Source organism: Eubalaena glacialis, chromosome 2 (genome assembly GCF_028564815.1).
Source record: "Eubalaena glacialis isolate mEubGla1 chromosome 2, mEubGla1.1.hap2.+ XY, whole genome shotgun sequence".
Taxonomy (NCBI): Eukaryota; Metazoa; Chordata; class Mammalia; order Artiodactyla; family Balaenidae; genus Eubalaena; species Eubalaena glacialis.
In genome coordinates, this window is record NC_083717.1 from 35,713,659 (window position 1) to 35,733,930 (window position 20,272).

At 42.0% G+C, this 20,272-nt stretch overlaps 1 protein-coding gene across 5 annotated transcripts in view; it reads right to left on the reverse strand.

The window, feature by feature from the left end:
• Positions 1–20,272, reverse strand: part of LOC133083891 (elongation factor-like GTPase 1) — a 77,398-nt gene that overhangs the window by 40,038 nt on the left and 17,088 nt on the right. For 3 of the 5 annotated variants that reach the window (XR_009699325.1, XR_009699324.1, XR_009699326.1), the window contains exons 5-7: positions 16,144–16,277; positions 14,188–14,325; positions 5,297–5,528 (exon numbers count right to left, since the gene is read on the reverse strand). Coding sequence is in view for 1 of the 5 variants with exons in the window: in XM_061179828.1 (XP_061035811.1) it covers positions 5,490–5,528; positions 14,188–14,325; positions 16,144–16,277 (311 nt within the window). In the remaining 4 variants the exon portion in view is untranslated. Of the gene's footprint in view, positions 1–2,469; positions 3,219–3,588; positions 5,529–14,187; positions 14,326–16,143; positions 16,278–20,272 lie in introns of those variants that run through there. The other 2 variants (XR_009699327.1, XM_061179828.1) reach the window with 2 other exon arrangements.

Below are 20,272 nucleotides of genomic sequence, written 5' to 3' on the forward strand. Positions count from 1 at the left end.
TACACTTGAAATATTCAATTCCTTTTCCTTAAATTCTGGTCTCAAAATAATGTTACAACTTAACTGACTTCACGATACTATACAAAATGTTCTGTTGCATAAGACACGATAAGGTACATTATGAAAGTCTATGAAGCTGAGAGAAGATTTCCCAGGAAGGTAGGTCATGAGCAGATTTCTCATCAGGAGCCTCGGAGGCCAGATGGCATGGCTCAATGTACTTGAAGTGTTGAAGGAAAGAAACCGTCAACCAAGAATCCTATATCTAGCAAAACTTTCCTTCGAAAATGAGGGAGAAATCAAGACAGTCCCAGTTAATCAAGAGTTGACAGAGTTCTTAACCACCAGACCTGCCTGCCACAGGGAGTTCTTCAGGTTGGAGTCAAGGACCCTGAACAGTAACTCAAAGCCTTATGAAGAAATAAAGACCTCTGGTAAAAGTAGATAGACGGGCGATGAGAAAAGCTAGTACTATTGTAACTTTGGTTTGTAGCTCCACTTTTTGTTTTCTGTTTGATTTAAGAGACTAATATATAATAGAACACACACACATACAAATCATCACCTTGTCTCTAATACTGTCTTTTTTAATTTGGGGGAAAAGTCTGATTGGTCTCTAAAATGAATATATGCATCTGACCTCAAGGATTGCATTTGGAAATCATAGTGTCTCTATCTTCCAGTACAAAGGTTAACCAAGGTCGGGTCCCTTTGAATGCAGCAGCTCAATAACAAGCTACAAGATAGACGGATTTGAGGCAATAGGGACAAGAGCAGGCTTCAAGAAAAGGAGCAGAGGAACACTAGTAATATGTGCACAGAAGTCTCAGAACCGGTATTCCAAATACCACCTTGAATGCTATTATAATAAAAAATACTTGGGAAAAAAATTTAAGAAATGTGTAGTAGACCCTGTCTTAGCCTGCAGGGCACCATTAGAGGAAACCACAGATTGGGTGCCTTAAACAGCAGAAATGTATGTTCTCCCAGTTCTAGAGGCTACAAGTCCAAAATCAAGGTGCTGTCAGGGTTGGTCTTGGTCAGACTTCTCTCTCTGGCTTGTGGACAGCCACCTTCTAACTACATCCTCACATGGTCTGTTCTCTGTGCACACACACAGAGTTCTGGTGTCTCTTCCTCTTCTTATAAGGACACTATTCCTATCAGATTAAGGCCCCACCCTTATGGCCTCATTTAACCTCTAACCTCCTTAGAGACCCTATCTCCAAATACAGTCACACTGGTGGTTAGAGCTTCAATATATAAATTTTGAGGGGATACAAACGGGTCCATAACATTATGCCCTTTGGTCCCCCCAAAATTCACGTCCTTCTCATGTGCAAAATACACTCACCCCATCTCAGTATCCCCAGAGGTCTTAACCCATTCCAACACCGATTCCAAGTCGAAAGCCTCATTAAATTTCACCTGATCAGGTATGGGTGAGAAATGACACATAAAAGTAACCATCACAGAACTTATAAGGAAAATTTAACACATTATTGAAACACGTAACAGAAAAGTTGAGCAGTCCATTCCTTTAAATGAACTGAAACATGTAATTCCAATTCAGATTACAGTAGAATTCTTTTTTCGGAACTTACGATAATTTTGACATTCATATGGGAGAATGAGTGAGGACAAGAAATTTTTAGAAAAACAAATTACTAGAGGTATAGAAAGACTTTCCTTATCTGATGTCAGAGCGTGCCACAAAGCCGTTGTGAGTAAAATAGTGCAGCATTAGTACAGGAATAGACGTGAGTCATGGAATATAATTAGAGTACAGAAACAGACCCATGTAAAATGAGTTTAAAGTTCAAAGGCAGCTCATCATAGAGGGAAGACTAGTTCAAAAAAAATAAGTAGTATAAAACTACAGAAAGGTTTTTTTCCAGACATTAAAGAAGATCTAAATAAATGAAAAGACATCCTATATTTATGGATCAAAAGACTTAATATTATTCAGATGACAGCACTCCCCAAGCTGATCTACAGATTCAACACAATCCCTTTCAAAATCCCAGCTTCTTTGCAGAAATTGACAAGCTGATCCTAAGATTCATATGAAAATATATAGGAGTCAGAATAGCCAAAATAATCTAGAAAAAGAACAAAGTTGGAGGGCTCAGACTTCTCAATTTCAAAACTTACTACAAAACTGTAATAATCAAGACAGTGTGGTACTAGCATAACAAAGACACATAGATTGATGAAATAGAATTGAAAGTCTGGAGATAAATCCATGTATCTATGTCAACTGATTTTCTGCAAAGGTGACAAGACCATTCAATGGGGAAAGAATAATCTCCTCAACAAATGGTGCAGGACAACTGAATAGTCACATACAAAAGAATGAACTTGGATTCCTAGCCTACAACATATACAAAAAATTAAGTCAAAATTTATCAGAGACCTAAACTTAAGAGCTAAAACAATAAAGCTCTTGGAAGAAAATGTAGCCATAAATCTTCATGCTTTGGATTAGGAGATGGTTTCTTAGATATGACGCCAAAACATAAGCTAAAACAACAACAAAAATAAGTTGGAGCACATCAAAATTAAAAACTTTTTTTTGCTACGAAGGACATGATCAAGAAAGTGGACAGCCCACAGAATGGGAGAAAATATTTTAAAATCATATATATGAGGAGGAGCTTCAAGATGGCGGAAGAGTAAGACGTGGAGATCGCCTCCCTCCCCACAAATACATCAGAAATACATCTACATGTGGAACAACTCCTACCAAACATCTACTGAACGCTGGCAGAAGACCTCAGACCTCCCAAAAGGCAAGAAACTCCCCACGTACCTGGGTAGGGCAAAAGAAAAATCAGAGACAAAAGAATAGGGACGGGACCCGCACCAGTGGGAGGGAGCTGTGAAGGAGGAAAGGTTTCCACACACTAGGAGGCCCCTTCGTGGGTGGAGACTGCGGGTGGCGGAGGGGGGGAGCTTCGGAGCCACAGAGGAGAGCGTAGCAACAGGGGTTCAGAGGGCAGAGCAGAGAGATTCCCGCATAGAGGATCGGTGCCAACCAGCACTCACCAGCCCGAGAGGCTTGTCTGCTCACCTGCCGGGGCGGGTGGGGGCTGGGAGCTGAGGCTCGGGCTTCGGTCGGATCCCAGGGAGAGGACTGGGGTTGGCGGCGTGAACACAGCCTGAAGGGGCTAGTGCGCCACAGCTAGCCGGGAGGGAGGCCGGGAAAAAGTGTGGAGCTGCGGAAGACACAAGAGACTTTTTCTTGCCTCTTTGTTTCCTGGTGCGTGAGGAGAGGGGATTAAGAGCGCCACTTAAAGGAGCTTCAGAGATGGGCGCAAGCCGCGGCTATCAGCGCGGACCCCAGAGACGGGCATGAGACGCTAAGGCTGCTGCTGCCGCCACCAAGAAGCCTGTGTGCAAGCACAGCTCACTATCCACACCGCCCCTCCCAGGAGCCTGTGCAGCCCGGCACTGCCAGGGTCCCGTGATCCAGGGACAACTTCCCAGGGAGAACACACGGCGCACCTCAGTCTGGTGCAATGTCATGCCGGCCTCTGCCGCCGCAGGCTGGCCCCACACTCTGTACCCCTCCCTCCCCCCAGCCTGAGTGAGCTAGAGCTCCCTAATCAGCTGCTCCCTTAACCCCGTCCTGTCTGAGCGAAGAACAGACGCCCTCAGGCGACCTACATGCAGAGGCGGGGCCAAATCCAAAGCTGAATCCCAGGAGCTGTGGGAACCAAGAAGAGAAAGAGAAATCTCTCCCAGCAGCCTCAGGAGCAGCGGATTAAATCTCCACAATCAACTTGGTGTACTTGATACTTCAAAATCAGTAGAAAAGGTTAACTTTCCCTCTCCTTTAATTTCCAAGATGCCTCATTTGGTCACAGATCGATTTCCGTAGTTGTGAAAATGGCAGCAATGTTTACTCTGTTTTCTTCCCTAAGTTCTCTAAGAGCAAGGACAAGATGCCATTGCCCCAGGATGCCTGGATCAGTCAGGGTCACAAGCCTGTCCAGAGTGATTGCCTCCTGTTCACAGACTCAACATAAGGGTCCATAAAAATGCCATTAGAGCCAACATCTTAACAACTACTGGCCAGAGCTTCTAAAATGTAAATGCCTTATAAACCTGTTGCAACCCTAAAACTGAGAGAAGTCATCAGTTGCCGTGTTTCTCAAGCCTTCAGGATGTCCTACTCTGTACTAGTCTATAAATCACAGGAAGAGGCAGCTCCTGACAATGCACAGGTGATCTTGGTGATTTCCTGATTAGAAGGACACGACGAGGTCCCAAGTGCAATGGCGTACCTGCTACGGTATTTTATGTTAGTCCTGGAACATATCATTTAAAAGAGTTGGAATTAAAAACCGGCCATGGGGAAATGACAGTCCCAAATTTTAACAGTGGTGATTTTGCATCGACTTCTGTCTGACTGTAGAATCTAGAGGGATTTTTGGAAAGAAATACATGTTTTTGTGCCAGCTACATGGGGAAGAGAGCTTTTACATTTTGTTTCATCTTCACAGCAGCATTAGGACCCCCCTGCAAAGTTTTATCCTTCTTGACACAATTGACAGCACCTTTGTTTCTAGAGGTCTAGCGAACACAAATTAAGATGCTTTACAAACGTACAGTAGTGAGTTGTGTCTGTGCAGCCTGCTGCAAAAAAATATATATATATCCATTTAACACATAGCTCATTAGAGACCTAGTTTAAAAAAAAGTGCATGATTTTAGGAAAAGCGGAAACTGAGATCACAGTGAAGCGAAGAAGCTAGGCTTGGGTTAGGGCCACTGCTTGGCACTGGAGTCAGAAGTGCCCTGGACTCACTTCTTAGCTGGGCCAAGTGGCTTCTCGATGCCCTCCGGGCACGTCACAGTCCTTCAGGCCACCTGCTCCTCCCAGTGCTGACAGCAGCACTAGCTTCTGGGGTGTCATGAACCCCAGGGAAAACTTATCAAAGCTGTGGACCTCTCCCTAGAAATATATATATGATTACATTTCCCACATAACTTCAGGGCATTTACACACCTGCCCAATCCCATCCAAGGAAGCCTTGTCTGAGGGGCTGAAACTCCAAGGCAGAAAGAGGCTGTGGACAGGCTCCCAGTGCTTGTTAGAAGGCCACTGTCCACCCTACTCACTCAACTATGTTTTTCTCTAAAGAACACCAAGTTGCACCCACATCAAAGCAGCTAATCTCCTGATGTCCCAAGATACCACATACGTTCAGAATGGCCCTGCGGATGAGACCCTGACAAGGTTGGCTCCATGCGGTCCGGTTTGCACAAGGCTTCGGGGTGGTCGCAATACCTGAGAGGGGTACGTACTATCACAGGAAGGCCCCAGGCAGTGCCACCAGGAAGAGGGTTTCTTCCCCGGCTCGCAGCGTCTCTCAGCCACCGTCTTGCAGCTCCTTGTGTGGACACAGTCCACCTTCCGAGACTGGAAGCCCTGACCACAGGCTGACGTACAGGGCCTCCAAGGGCCTGCGTGCCAACATGCATCACGAGCCCCCGACGAGCAGTTCCTCCAAAAGGTGGGTCTGAAATGAGAAAAACAAACAAAAAAGTGGACAATGGGAGAAAGTGGGGTGTCACTTCTTGCTGGGATCAAGCCTTTTACTGTACTGTACTTTCAGTATAGCAAAGGCTTGACAATTAGGACCTTATTCAACAGGAAACTCATCTGCATTGTTCCTGGCTGACTAAGCAAAGTGGTGGAGGAATCACAACCTCAATAGAGGCAAGCAAACCACGTGTTTCCATGAGCCTCCGGCACCACATCAAGGCACGCACCTCAAAAGACACACTCTCCTGATGAGCTGGAGCAGATCGATTTAGGCAAGGAAGAGAAGAATGACACATTTGTTGACAACCTGTAAGCTCCGTTTATATAAGCACTTGAAATATATTCTGCTATGAGTATGCATTTGTTTGTGAGCAATCTTCTCCGCTATGAGGAGTGCTCTAGTTTACATTTAGGACACACTATAACTCGTAGTGAGAGCTAACAAAGACCTTTTGGGAAGAGGGATCTCTCTCTAGCCTTCTTACCCTTTAAAACAGAACAGAAAGTTAATGCCCTCTGTTATGTTGTTGTCAAAAAGGGTCCACTGTATGTGCATATTTATTTGACAACCATGTGCCAGAGAATTTTCCAAATACTTTACATAGATTGACTCCTTTAATCCTCACAACTACCCTACACAGTAGCTAGTTAATTTTTTTAATTGAAGTATCGTTGATTTACAATATTATATTAGCTTCAGGTGTACAACGTAGTGATTCAATATTTTTATACTTTATACTCCATTTAAAGTTATTATAAAATACTGACTATATTCCCTGTGCTGTGCATTACATCCTTGTACCTTATTTATTTTATACCTACTGGTTGGCACCTCTCAGTCTCTTAGCCCTGTCTTGCCCCTCCTCCATGCCTTTCCCCCCCTGGTAACCACTAGTTTGTCTCTGTATCTATGAGTCCGTTTCTGTTCTAGTCATTCGTTTTATTTTTTAGATTCCACGTATAAGTGACAGCATATGATATTTGTCTTTCTCTGTCTGACTTGCTTCCCTAAGCATATATACACTCCAGGTCTATCCATGTTGTTGCAAATGGCAAAATCTCATTTTTTATGGCTGAGTAATATTTCACTGTATATGTACCACATCTCCTTTATCCATTCATCTGTTGATGGCTACTTAGGTTGTTTCCATATCTTGGCTGTTATAAATAATGCTGCTCTGAAAATTGGGGTGCATATATCTTTTTGAATTTGTGTTTTCATTTTCTTCAGATTTATACCCAGGAGTGGAATTGCTATATCATCTGGTAGTTCTCTTTTTAACTTTTTAAGGAATCTCCATACTGTTTGCCATAGCGGCTGCACTAATTGACATTCCCACTAACAGTGTACAAGTGTTCCCTTTTCCCATCCTCAGCAACATTTATTATTTGTTGTCTTTTTGACAACAGGTATTCTGACAGGTGTGAGGTGATATTTCATTCTGGTTTTGATATGCATTTCCCTGATGATTAGTGATGTTCAGCATCTTTTCATGTGCCTGTTGAATGCCCTCTGATTTTTGAAAAGATATTTACCCTGGAGGGTGAGCCACCTTAGTGGACCCACTTTGGGGTATCTGCTCTTGTTCCCTAGGGCAGGGCTCCTGGAACTGATGTACCTGTACCACATGGGAATGTCTCCCCATCCCCTAAGAGGACTGGAAGAGGGCCCTAACCTGAGCTGGTTCAATCACTGTCTTTCTCCCAGGAACTTGGAAGTTGCTGGAACAAGACATATTAACCTGAAGGCCGGAGTAGTGGTGGCCATTCTCTGCCACATGGGCCAGAGAAGTAGAATAAAATAACATTCAGAAAGAACAAAGAATGAAGCAGAAACACACGGAGCTGCAGAGCTGAGAGGAGAAATAACTCCTCATTTCTTGGTAACAGTCCTTCCTGAGGTCTCACGGCATTATCCCTTTGAATCGAGACATTTTTGTGTTCCTATAAAAGGCTCCCTATCAGCGCACATAATCCATAAGGAGTGTTGAAACACCACTGGAAATGTAATAAGATGGAGAAAATTCTGATCACCTGAACTTCTCTAAGAGACTATTACACATAGTTGGAAGCAATACTTTGATTAGCCAGTAGGGGGAGACTCTATCAAAGGGTTTACTTAATACTGTCCCATCAGGCTGTTTATAAGATTCGTAAGAGGAAAAGGGATGAGGGTGTCCTGTTAACTGCAGGGTTTTTGTTTTCTCCAGTGGGTATGAACCTTAGGGGGCCAAAAGTTGAGTTGCTTTGGACAAGAGGGCAGAGACTGAGTACTCTTCAGCCATCCCCTATGCAGAGATCAGCTTTTCTACTGAAAACAGTTGAACAAATATTCCAAGAATACTCAAAGAGGACATTTTAAAATCTACCAAATTGTTCTATGTGAGAATGGTGGTCCTATCTTCATAAGAAATCTCCCACCCTCTCTGTATAACTCATTCCAAGTTGACTTTTGTTGTTTCCAGCCCAAAGGACCTTAACTAATACGGCCTGTTTCTGCTTCGTTAGAAGACAGGGCCAGTGGGATGTCAGAAGAACCTATTTAGCTTCCTAAACATGAAAGATGAGAGAGGCACAAGGAGCTAGAGACCAAGGCAGATGCTGAAACCCAAGAGGCTGGTCATTGAGGATGCAGTAAAAGAATGCAAGATCGGTCCAGCAGAGAGCATCACTTCCTTCCGGGCAGGGATGGGACTGGGGATGGGGATGCCTGAGCTAGGGGGCCACAGTCTGGGCACCAACACTGTGCACACAATTGGAACTCATGTGTTTTTCTATGTAAAAGATGAAAGTAGAAATGGCAGCAGAAATCATAACAGTAACCCTGTTTCTACTAGTCTTTCTCAATTTCTCATTCCTATTCAGTCCAGCTCTGCTCCTACCTCAAAGAACCCTTTTCATCATCAGCCAGATGGAACTACTGATTCTGTAGGGCAGTAGATTCCAAGTCTGGCTTACTATCAGAGGTATGTGGGCAGCTTTCAAAAGATGTAGATTAAGAAAGAATTAAAAACAAAAGAAAACATAAACAAACAAACAAAAGAGATATAGATTGCCAGGATCCACTCCCTACGAAAGATTCTTATTCATTAAGTGCCAGTTGAGGCCCAAGAATCTTTAAAGAAACTTCCCAGGGAATTCTGACTCCTGGCTGAGGTTAGGAATTACCTCTTCGGGGAACAAACCCTCTGGGTCCTCCAGCATTTCCTCAGATCCCTGTGTTGTCTTCTTGCCATAATGTGGGCTAGTTTACCCTGATAATGCTCACTCCCTTTATAACTCTCTTCAGTGGAAGCCACACCTCCCAAACCCTTCCCAGGGCCAATAACAGAGGCTAGCAGATAGCCTGCTCACCACTGATTCTCTACCAGTGGCCACTAATAATGTTACTCCTTGTAACACACCCTCTAATATTTACTGAGGCCCTACTATGGCAACTGGGGGTCTCCAGCCCGCCCACTGCATTGTAAAGTGAGATCTAGTACCTCACCTACCTTCAGCGAGCCCACAGGAAGCATGCCCAGTCAGCAGAAGAGGCCTGTGGGGGGAAAATGAGGCCAGAAAACTGCAAAAGAAACCCACAGAAGCTCTCTAAACTAACCTAGTCCTTCTTCCATAAACCACCAGATATTTGGGGAAAACTAACAGCATGAAAGAAAAGTACTAGGACACTGGTACTAAAAGCTGAACAGCCAACCCTGGAGGAAGCAGAAACAATAGAGAAAATGAAAGGCAACTTGACTCTTTTCCCCCTTCAGGTCTAGGAATTTTTCTTCTATTACTTCTTTTATGTCTACCCTTTCAGTTCATTTCCATATCACTTTCTCTAAAACCCCACTTAATCAGATATCATCCTGATAGATCCTTCCATGCCTTTTATCCTCTCTATTCTATTTTTTGCTTCTTGTTTTGGTTGGAAAGTTCATGGCATATCCAAGGGACTGAAAGAAGGACAGTGGCTGGAACACAAAGAGTGAGACAGAGTGAGGTCTCGAACGAAGCTGTGCAGGGAAGTAGGACTTGACCGTGCAATACTTTATAGGGCACATTGTGGATTTTAGTCAACCTTTTCCCTAAGAGCAAGTGAAGCCTCTAAAGTGATGTTAATCTAGCAGGGAGATGGGGTGTGGTGGTGGTATGATCAGATTTGCATTTGGGAAAAGATTACTCTGGCTGCAGTAGGGAGACTGGGTTGGAAAGGAGCATGGATGGATGGAGGGAGACCAGTTGGATGGCTTGGCCAGGGGTGATGGTGGTAAAGATGGAAAAAATGGATGGGTTGGAGAAAAAATACAAAGAGCCAAAAGTCATATAAAAAGTAACCAGAAAAGTACAAATTACAATAAGATATTTTTTCATCCATCAGATTGGCAAAATTTTTAAAATACTGAAAAACCTATATAAAGTTGATGAAAAGGGGGACTCTCATACACTGTTGGTAGAGACATTTTGATGGTAATTTAGTAGTGTCCAAATGAGCATGTCTGTCAATTCAAGTCCATATCTAAAATTTATCCCATAAGAATATTACCCTTTGTGCATAAAGATGTTCCGGGATGTTTACCGCAGCATTTGTTTGTAATAGCAAAAAAATTGGAAACAATCAAATGTCCATTAGCAATGGAGTGAGGTAACATTAAGTACAACAATGCAAAAGAATAAAGTGACTCATGTACTCGGATGGGAAAAAGGTCTATAATGTATTGATAAGTAGAAAAAACAAGTTTCAGAAAAACATATCCAGTATGTTATAAAGAAAGCTCAAACCACGTAGGTGTTTGTAATATAAATATATCTTTGAGCGTGCAAAGTAAAACATCTGGGATGATACATATCAATCTGTGTGTGGTCTCCATCTTCCGAACAAAACTGGAAACTGGGTTTTCTGTTGAGAATAAGGGCAGCTGTTCCAGACATTTTCCATTCGAGGAGAATGGTTCTGGCTGGAATTGTTTTGGGAATAGGAAATGCAACTGACCCTACATTGCCAAACCTTACTGAAGGCTCAAAATAGAAGCAGAGCCAGTTGTCAAGGTCATCTCATTTTCTCCAGCAAGACTTAGGATGTGGAGGAGGAAGGAAAAGCCATAGAGTGAGCACCTTCTATGACCCAGGCTGCTTAAGTGCTTCACACTAAACCAATTAGTCAAAACTTCCCCCAAACAAGATAACCTAAAGACTAGGAGAAAATATTTGCAAATGATGCGACCGACAAGGGCTTGATTTCCAAGATAAAGAGCTCATACAACTCAACAACAACAACAAAAAACAGACAACCCTATCCAAAAATGGGCAGAAGACCTAAACAGACGTTTGTCCAAAGAAGAAATACAGATAGCCAATAGGCACATGAAAAGATGCTCAACATCGCTAATTATTAGAGAAATGCAAATCAAAACTATAACGAGGTACCACCTCACACCAGTCAGGATGGCCATCATTAAAACGTCTACAAATAACAAATGCTGGAGAGGGTGCGGAGAAAAGGAACCCTCTTACACTGTTCGTGGGAATGTAAGGTGGTGCAGCCATTCTGGAAGACAGTACGGAGGTTCCTCAGAAAACTAAAAATAGAATTACCATATGATCCAGCAATCCCACTCCCAGGCATATATCCGGAGAAAACTATAATTCAAAAAGATCCATGCACCCCTATGTTCAGAGCATCACTATTCACAATAGCCAAGACATGGAAACAACCTAAGTGTCCACTGACAGATGAATGGATAAAGAAGATGTGGTACCTATATGCAATGGAATACTACACAGCCATACAAAAGAATGAAATAATGCCATTTGCAGCAACATGGATGCAACTAGAGATTATCATACTAAGTGAAGTAAGTCAGAAAGAGAAAGACAAATACCATACGATATCACTTATGTGTGGAATCTAAAGTATGACACAAATGAACCTGTCTTTGAAACAGAAACAGAATCACATAAGAGACATAAGAGAATACACTGGTGGTTGCCAAGGGGGAGGAGGTTGGGGGAGGGATGGAGTGGAAGGCTGGGGTGAGCAGATGTACGTTTGTATATATAATGGATAGACAGTAAGTTCCTACTGTATAGCACAGAGAACTATATTCAATATTCTATGATAAGCCATAATGGAAAAGACTATTTAAAAAAAAGAACGTGTATATGTGTATAACTGAATCACTTTGCTGTACAGCAGAAAATAACACAACATTGTAAATCAACTCTACTTCAATTAAAAAAAAAAACAAACCTCCAAACCAGAATTTCACACGGACACCCCACTGTGCAGAGTAGGACGTTAGGTAGTCCAAGGTTACACAAGAAGAGAGTGGCAGAACTCCGCACTTCCCCATTAGTGTGCCCTCTTGGCTTTCTCCTCACTTTCTCTGGCTGGAGCACGCTCCTCTGGGGTGGTGGAGTCACCAGACGGAAGGGGTCTGGGTGACCTCTGAGTAACCTCAGGGAACAAAGTTCTTCTACCCCTAAATCATCTATCAGCTCAGACTTTTATAAAAGAGGGAAGCAGTTTTTTTCTTGTGTAAGCCCCTTAACAAGATAAAAGTTAATTTTATTCTCTGCTAAAGTTAATTTTATTCTCTGCTAATAACGTTGGACGTTATTCTGTGCCAACGTCCTAATCAAACAGTTTCTAAACAAAGGAGTAAAGTAGTTCATTGAAAACACTAGGTTACAGATATAATCTGTAAACCTAAATGAAATATGATTAGGCTTCATCAACTTTGTATATAGAGGGAAAAATACCTGTCTATTCTCAGTGCTACTTTTTCCTTTCTCTTTGGGGTGTCTCTATATGTTGAACATCCAAATAATTTGTAATGATAAATAGTACATGTTAATGAGTATTTTGGTATAATACATACTATTGAGGATGGCATCATGAGAAATCATAATTTAGTAGGAACTGTCCATTATGAGAGGTGGTATAGAGGACAGATGATGCCACTTTCAGGCGGTCATAGTCACTATCTGAGGTGGCAGAGGTTGTGTGCTGCCCTAGGGCGGGGCCGGTACCTCCTGTCATCACAGCCAGACTCAGAACGGTTGGGGTGTTGACAAATTATATGATGCTGCTGCTGCATCCTCACAGCGCGACCCAGGCAACGTCCAGGACACTGGAGCAAAAGCACAATGCAGTATAAACAACATTGTGAGCTCATGCATGCTGGGGTTCCAAAACCATGTGCTGCGGCGGCATTGCTAAGGACTAGCTACAGGGGATCAGCTGTCCCCAAGGGAAGTTAGGGAGGATGGAAGCCCAGCTCTAAGGACCAGACAGCCCTCCTTCAGAGCCAGAAGTTTCCTTTCCTCCTCTTTTCCCCCAGAAACTGAGACCACCTCTGGGCAGAAGGGAAAAGGACAGGGCCAATCTGTAATTGACCAGGCTTAGGTTCAGAAATGACTGTGCTTAAAACCATAAGCCATGGGCAAGTTTGGGTTCTCCTGCTCAGAGCAAAAATGAAGGCTATGTGTTGCGGTGAGTTCAATTACAGAAAAAATATATTTTGACATGTGTTCTTAAATTTTTCTGTACTCATAACACCTATTAATTTTTCTTGTAATTTGTTTTATGCTTGAAAAGGTCTTTCCCGTCCTGATAGTTCTATTTGAGTTTAATTACTTTTACACTGAGCACTTTAATCAAGTCAGAATTTATTCTGATGTACGCTGTGAGTTTGGGCTCTCATTTTACTTTTTTTTCTTACATTAGTTGACCAATTTCCCTCATACAATCTTTTTTTTTTTTTTTTTTGCTAACAACAGTATTGTCATATAATTCACATACTCTTCAAGTCACTGTTTAATGTATACAATTTAATGGTCTTTAGAGTTGTGCAACCATCACCACAATCAATTTTAAGACATTGTCACCATCCCCAAAAGAAACCCTGTACCCTTTAGCATCTACTCCCAATTCCTCCCACGGCCTCTCCCCCTCAGGCCTAGACAACTGTTCAGCTACTTTTGTCTCTAGAGATTTACCTATTGTAGACACTTCATATAAATGGAATCATACAATATGTGGTCTTTTGTGTCTGCCTTCCCTCCCTGACCATAATGTCTTTAAGGTTCATTACCTTGTAATACATATTAGTACTTTATTCTTTTTAATGGCCAGATGGTATTCCATTGTACAAATATACCACATTTATCTGTCTGTCAGTTATTTCCAATTTTTGGAATTTTATTATGGGTTTGATTTCAGTTATTCCCACTTTTTGGTTCTTATAAATAAAATTTGAACTCATTCATTCAACATATAGGTATGTTAATGTTTGCTGAATAAACGAATGAATGCTTTGGTAAAATTTCATCTAAAGACAGGTAATAAAAAAAGCCAAAGAGTCTCCTAATATTGCTTCACTGTGAAACCAAACTACAGGATTTTAAACAAGAGAACATTGAAACCTATTGTCCAAGCTTTACATTCAAGGATGCTGCCAGGAGATGGAGGGGACTCCTAAGATGACACTTGTTCTATTGCCTCTCTTGTGGTATGATGACTGTGACACATGTGAATCTAAGTAAGTGAATTTTCTGTAGCAATGCCTCATACTCAACTCAGCAACTTCCTTACAACTCTTCTTTGAGCCACAATTTTTCAAATACTGAGGTAAAGGATAAAATACCTGTTCTAAAATATTCTTGAGGTGACAATAGGCCTCCTGTGGGGTGAATTTCAGTTCCACTCTCAAGCGATCTATCTTATTAATCACTAAAACTGGATGGATGTTTTCGAGCCAGGCTTGTCGCAGAACTGCCTGTGTCTGATTAAAAAAGAAAGGAAAATGTAAAGCTCGTGATCTGAAATAAGTAAAGCACATTAGAAAATCCTGATTAATAAGCAGCTCATTTCCATACTCCTTGATCACAACTCAGACCATGCCAGTCAGACACAGGTGTTCACCAGACATTCACAAAGTATATAACACAGAAGCAAAGAACTACAGACAAGAAATCGTCCTTGCCTTTATGGAACTGATAATTTATTTAAGGAGGAAAAATAAAATTATGTAAAAGACAGTGAAGAGTTTTGTGGAACTATACACACACACACACACACACACATACACACACAGAGTTTACTGAATTTTATTCAGTAAATAATCAGAAAACAAACACTCATGTTGCCAACACACAGGTCAAGAAACAGAACATTCCCCCAGAAGTCCCCTGTGTACACCTTCCTGATCATAAACAACCTCTCAGCATTAACCACTATTCTGCTATTCTAAAGTCAGGTCTGTTCATTTTACTTGTCTTGTCAGGACACCTAAGACACTACAAAGACTAAGGCTGTGCTTCTCCAGTTGGGGGACCTGCGCCCTTACAGGCAATCAGACGGGAAGTTACAGAATAATTACAGCATGTCTTCCTGGAATTATCAAATTTTCTCCATTTCTATAAGAAAACGTCATTTCATTGGGCTTTTGATTTATTGTGCTTCACAGATGTTGCGTTTTTTACAAACTGAAGGTTTGTGTCAACCCTGCGTCAAGCAAGTTTATTAGCACCATTTTTCCAGCAGCATTTGCTCACTTCATGTCACTATGTCACATTTTGGTAATTCTCACAATATTTTACATTTTTCATTATGCATCTATTTGTTGTGGTGATCTGTGATCAGTGAACTTTGATGTTACCATTACAACTCAATGAAGGCTCAGAAATCGTTAGCATTTTTTAGCAATAGAGTATTTTTTTAATTAAGGTACGTACATTCGTTTTTTAGACATAATGCTATTGCATACTTAAGAGACTTCAGTATACTGTAAACATAACTTTTATATGCACTGGGAAACCAAAAAAAATTCATGTGACTCGCTTTACTGCGATATTCATTTTACTGCAGTGGCTCAGAACCAAAACTGCAATATCTCAGAGGTATGTCTGCAATTTAAACCTTTTCTTATTCATTTTAAAAAACATTAAAACAAATAAGGGCATTTAAGAAGTAGGACACAAAGGTGACAACATTTTTAAAGATAACACATAAGGTTTCAAAGAAAAGTTATTTTAAAAACTGAATTTAGAAAGCCACTCTGACTTTCACGTTGACCGGAGTTATATGTTCACTCTGGCCTTTGGGGTGAACTTTTTGAACTTTGGTGGGAAAGAGAAGAAAGTCTAGGTTAAGGATCTGGAAGAGTAAGAGAGGGGAGGAAGAAGGCAGAGAGACAGCGTGTGTAGGTGGGAGGGGGGTAGACTGAGAAACCAACAGAAGAGACTCTCCCATCTCAGTATCTTGCTATCAATTACCTCTCATGGTTCAAAAACTTTTCCACTGGAGTGAAACCTCCAGATCCTCCTAACTAAACACCTCTCCCATTTTTGCTGAGTCCCTCTCCAAGAGGACATGACAGACACGTCAAGGCACCTTAAAGTCATTCTCTCTACTATCCCTTCAAAACTTGGGGGATTTAACTCCATTACAGACCAGAACACTACCGAATGTGAAATGTAAAACCAGCTTTCTGATGGTCAGTGAAATGTCTCAAGTGGCACAGAGTCATCGACAGTCAGTTCCTCCTCTCTCCCCACACCTTCTTTAACCAGTTAAATATTTCCATGTTACAATCCACTACCTGCGGACAGACCCCTTCCACAGCGTCCACTACCATGATGCACCCGTCACAAATGCGAACAGCCGTCGATACTTCTGAGGAGAAATCCACATGTCCTGGAGAGTCTATCAGATTAATCAGGTACTGCTCCTCACCTGAAATGAAATTGGAAGACACACATTTTCAGTCGTGCAGGTATACAGTACTCTTCCTCAGGCAACCCAGAGTAAGAGAGCTTCTAAGAAATGACTGAATAAAGCTAAAGAAGACAAAAGCTCAATCAACAGCTACCATTCCAATTTAGGAATTCCCAACGATGGAACTATCGATTCCAAATAGCATCGGTATAAAAGGTTACAGGATTTTATTATTCTAATAATCCAATAACCACTTATCAAGAGCTACTGTGAGCCAGGCACTGTGCTAAACGCTTGTGCTAATCACACATGATTGAGCCCTTAAAATATCCATACAACATAAACATTCCTCTACTCACTGTGCAGATTAGGAAACTGGGACTACAGGAAACTAATGGAAAAGACACAAAGCAGGTGGCCAACTACTTCCCTACAACTTCTCAAAGAGCAGTGTGTGAATATGCGCAGCAAGACTTACACTCAATTCTAAGTCACAAATTTAAAGAGCAACTGCTATGTGCCAAGCAGTGTGCTATGTGCTCTCTGTATTCTTTAATCCTCACAACAAAGTTGTAAGCTCAGAGCATGACTCATGCCTATGTGTCCTGTTTTAGCACCGAAAGTCTCACATCCCATCAAACGCCAACGTCAGTCCCACGTCCCACTAAGCCCTAAGTCAGTCCCAGGCAAACCAGAACTACTGGCCACCCTAGGTTACAGAGACCTCATATTATCAATAAAACATAATTAAGTAAACCAGCCAGAAAACCGGTAGTTCATTAGAATTCTACACTCATTCCCCATTCACTGCTAAATTTGATACAATTCTCTTTTAATGGCATAATAATTACTAAAATGATCAAACACCTGAATATACCTATACTTTACTTTTGCTCCTCCTCTTAACTCAGTGTTTCTCAACTTTTGTGTGCTCCAGAACTACAACAGGGCTGAATGTTATAACTTATGGGGCCATTTAAAGGAATTTCCCCAGTGTGATGTTAACAACTTGATGACCTGATTAGTGCCCTGTGTGATACTCATAATGATAAAACAACAACACTGCAGTAACCAAAGCCAGAGCTCACATTTGTGGAGTGCCTATCTGGGCACTATCTGGCACTGTTCTAAACATTTTATAGACATTATCTAATGTTTACTTACAACAACCCTTGCAGTAGTTACTACCATTAGGCCAAATTTACAGAGCAGGACACTAGGGCACGGAAAAGTAAAATATCTTTCTGAAGAACATCCAGCTAGAATCCAACTCTAAGGTAAATTGCCTAAGATCAAAGAATTCAAAATGGTCGAGTGAAAGTTCAAACCCATCTACCTCCAAAGTCATACCTTTAACCCCGATCCTCAAGATGGCATATATTTAATCTCACATGCCAAGATTCCACTAGTAGTGAATTTCTGAACACTAGGTTAAGGATTCCAAAATGCAATGGGCTCAGTGGGAAAGACTGCCACCAATCAGCAAGACTGCCTTCTTCAATACCACTCTTTCCCCTGCTTCCTCTTTTCATGCAAATTGCTTTGTAAGGAATTCTGGCTCTGATGCACCCACCAGGGAAGACTCCAACCAGAGAGGACTGTGGACATCTCTAAACAAAGTCAAAGAACCAGTGCCCTGGAACAATGGCCCCGTGTGCCTCCTTAATCGAGTCTTTTACTGTCAGGTCTCACAGCACCAGTCTCACAGCTACCCTTTAGGATAAGCACCAGGGTCCCAACCAAATAAACCAGAGAAAAATGAGCAGTGCTAGCAAGGTTCAGGGTTCTATCCGCTCCCATCACATAAAACAAAAGTTATGAGATTCTTGAAATCATTCAGCATTTTTGCAGCCCAACCCTTCATTTCATAAACATGCTAAAGCCCCCAAAAGGGAAGAGATTTACCCCAGGTCACAAAAGCAGTTGCAAGACAGAAACACACCCGGGTCTATCTACCACCTTAGTCACTTCCTATGAAGGTCACAGATGCCTCTACACTTTGCAGCTGAGGAAACAACACTTGTTTGTTCATTTGGCTAAGAACCAGAATAAGAAACCCTGGAGTGAAAAAAGATTGACGTTCACTTCCTGGAACCCATATAAGGGTTCTAAACCTCTGCAACCTACTCGGAACTTCTCTATGTTCACATCACCCTGGAGAGAAAGTCAAAGATCAAGGACCAACTATCTTTCACTCAATTTCACATGGCTAATATGTGCCATTACCATAAGGCATGGGGCCTATTGTCAGAGCAACTGAAACGGTAATAGCAGCGCACCTTTGACTAACACTCAGAGTGACAGCGAGAGAGATACACGCGCACGCGCGCACACACACACACACACACACACACTCTTAAGATGAGAGACTTTAGCATGCTCAAGAGCTGACAGTTAGGCACCAGGACAAAGGAGATAAGTCCAGAGCACAAGTCTTTCACAGTGACAGGAGGCAAGCAAAGATACTAATAATGTTACATTTTGAGGGGCAGTGGCAAACAGTTGAGAAAATTCTCCCGTGTTCTGTGAAACAGAACGTAAAAATGTCTGCTGAGATTGTGGGAGAGGGACTGAGACGTGGACTGGAAGAGACTAGAAGGTTTAAGAGAGCTGTTGGAGAGAATGAGCAAGGCCTGACAGACAACATACTGGAAGTCGGCCAGCAGCCCGAGGACCAGCCGAGAACCCAGCCCAAGTATAAGGAGGAAAAAAGTGTAGAGAGTTAGCTCTACCAAGGGTTAGAGTTTTACTGGGAGGACAGAAGGTGAAGAAAGCAAACTGAGGACCTTGGCAAGACTGTCAGCAAAGAGACAAATCTGGGTTGTATGAGGCAGGAAGTAAATGAAGGACAGTGATGCGGCTCGAGAGACTGAAGGGCTTTCTGAAATCAAAGAATGGTGACCTCGCTACACAGGCGAGAGAGCTGGGAAGAGTAAAGATTGTGGAGAAGGGAGTATTTGAATTTGAAATGTCAAAGATGAACAGTTCTGGATGATGCTAAAATCCAGCAAGTAGCCATGCCAGAGGGAGGGTGAAGTGGAGATCTACACGTCACTGTTGTTGAAGCCATGCCGTTGGAGAGGTCATTTTCAGAAACGGTAAAAGCTACCTTGGTGGATTTGGGCAAAAAGGAAAACGATGAGCCAGGTGCCAAAGTCATTAATGAACGGGGACCGGGGACTGTAACCGGAAGCTGACAGTGGTAAGAAAGGTCGAGAATAATTGGATGGACAGTAAGAGTCTCAAAGGAGATGGAGATTTTTTTTTTTTTTTTTTTTTTTTTTAAACATCTTTATTGAAGTATAATTGCTTTACAATGGTGTGCTACCTTCTGCTTTACAACAAAGTGAATCAGTTACACATATACATATGTTGCCATATCTCTTCCCTCTTGCATCTCCCTCCCTCCCACCCTCCCTATCCCACCCCTCTAGGTGGTCACAAAGCACCGAGCTGATCTCCCTGTGCTATGCGGCTGCTTCCCACTAGTTATCTATTTTACATTTGGTAGTGTATATATGTCCATGACACTCTCTCACCCTGTCACATCTCACCCCTCCCCCTCCCCATATCCTCAAGTCCATTCTCTAGTAGGTCTGTGTCTTTATTCCCATCTTGCCACTAGGTTCTTCATGACCTCTTTTTTTTTTTTTTTTTCCCTTAGATTCCATATATATGTGTTAGCATACTGTATTTGTTTTTCTCTTTCTGACTTACTTCACTCTGTATGACAGACTCTAACTCCATCCACCTCATTACAAACACCTCCATTTCATTTCTTTTTATGGCTGAGTAATATTCCATTGTATATATGTGCCACATCTTCTTTATCCATTCATCCGATGATGGACACCTAGGTTGCTTCCATGTCCTGGCTATTGTAAACAGAGCTGCAATGAATATTTTGGTACATGACTCTTTCTGAATTATGGTTTTCTCAGGGTATATGCCCAGTAGTGGGATTGCTGGGTCATATAGTAGTTCTATTTTTAGTTTTTTAAGGAACCTCCATA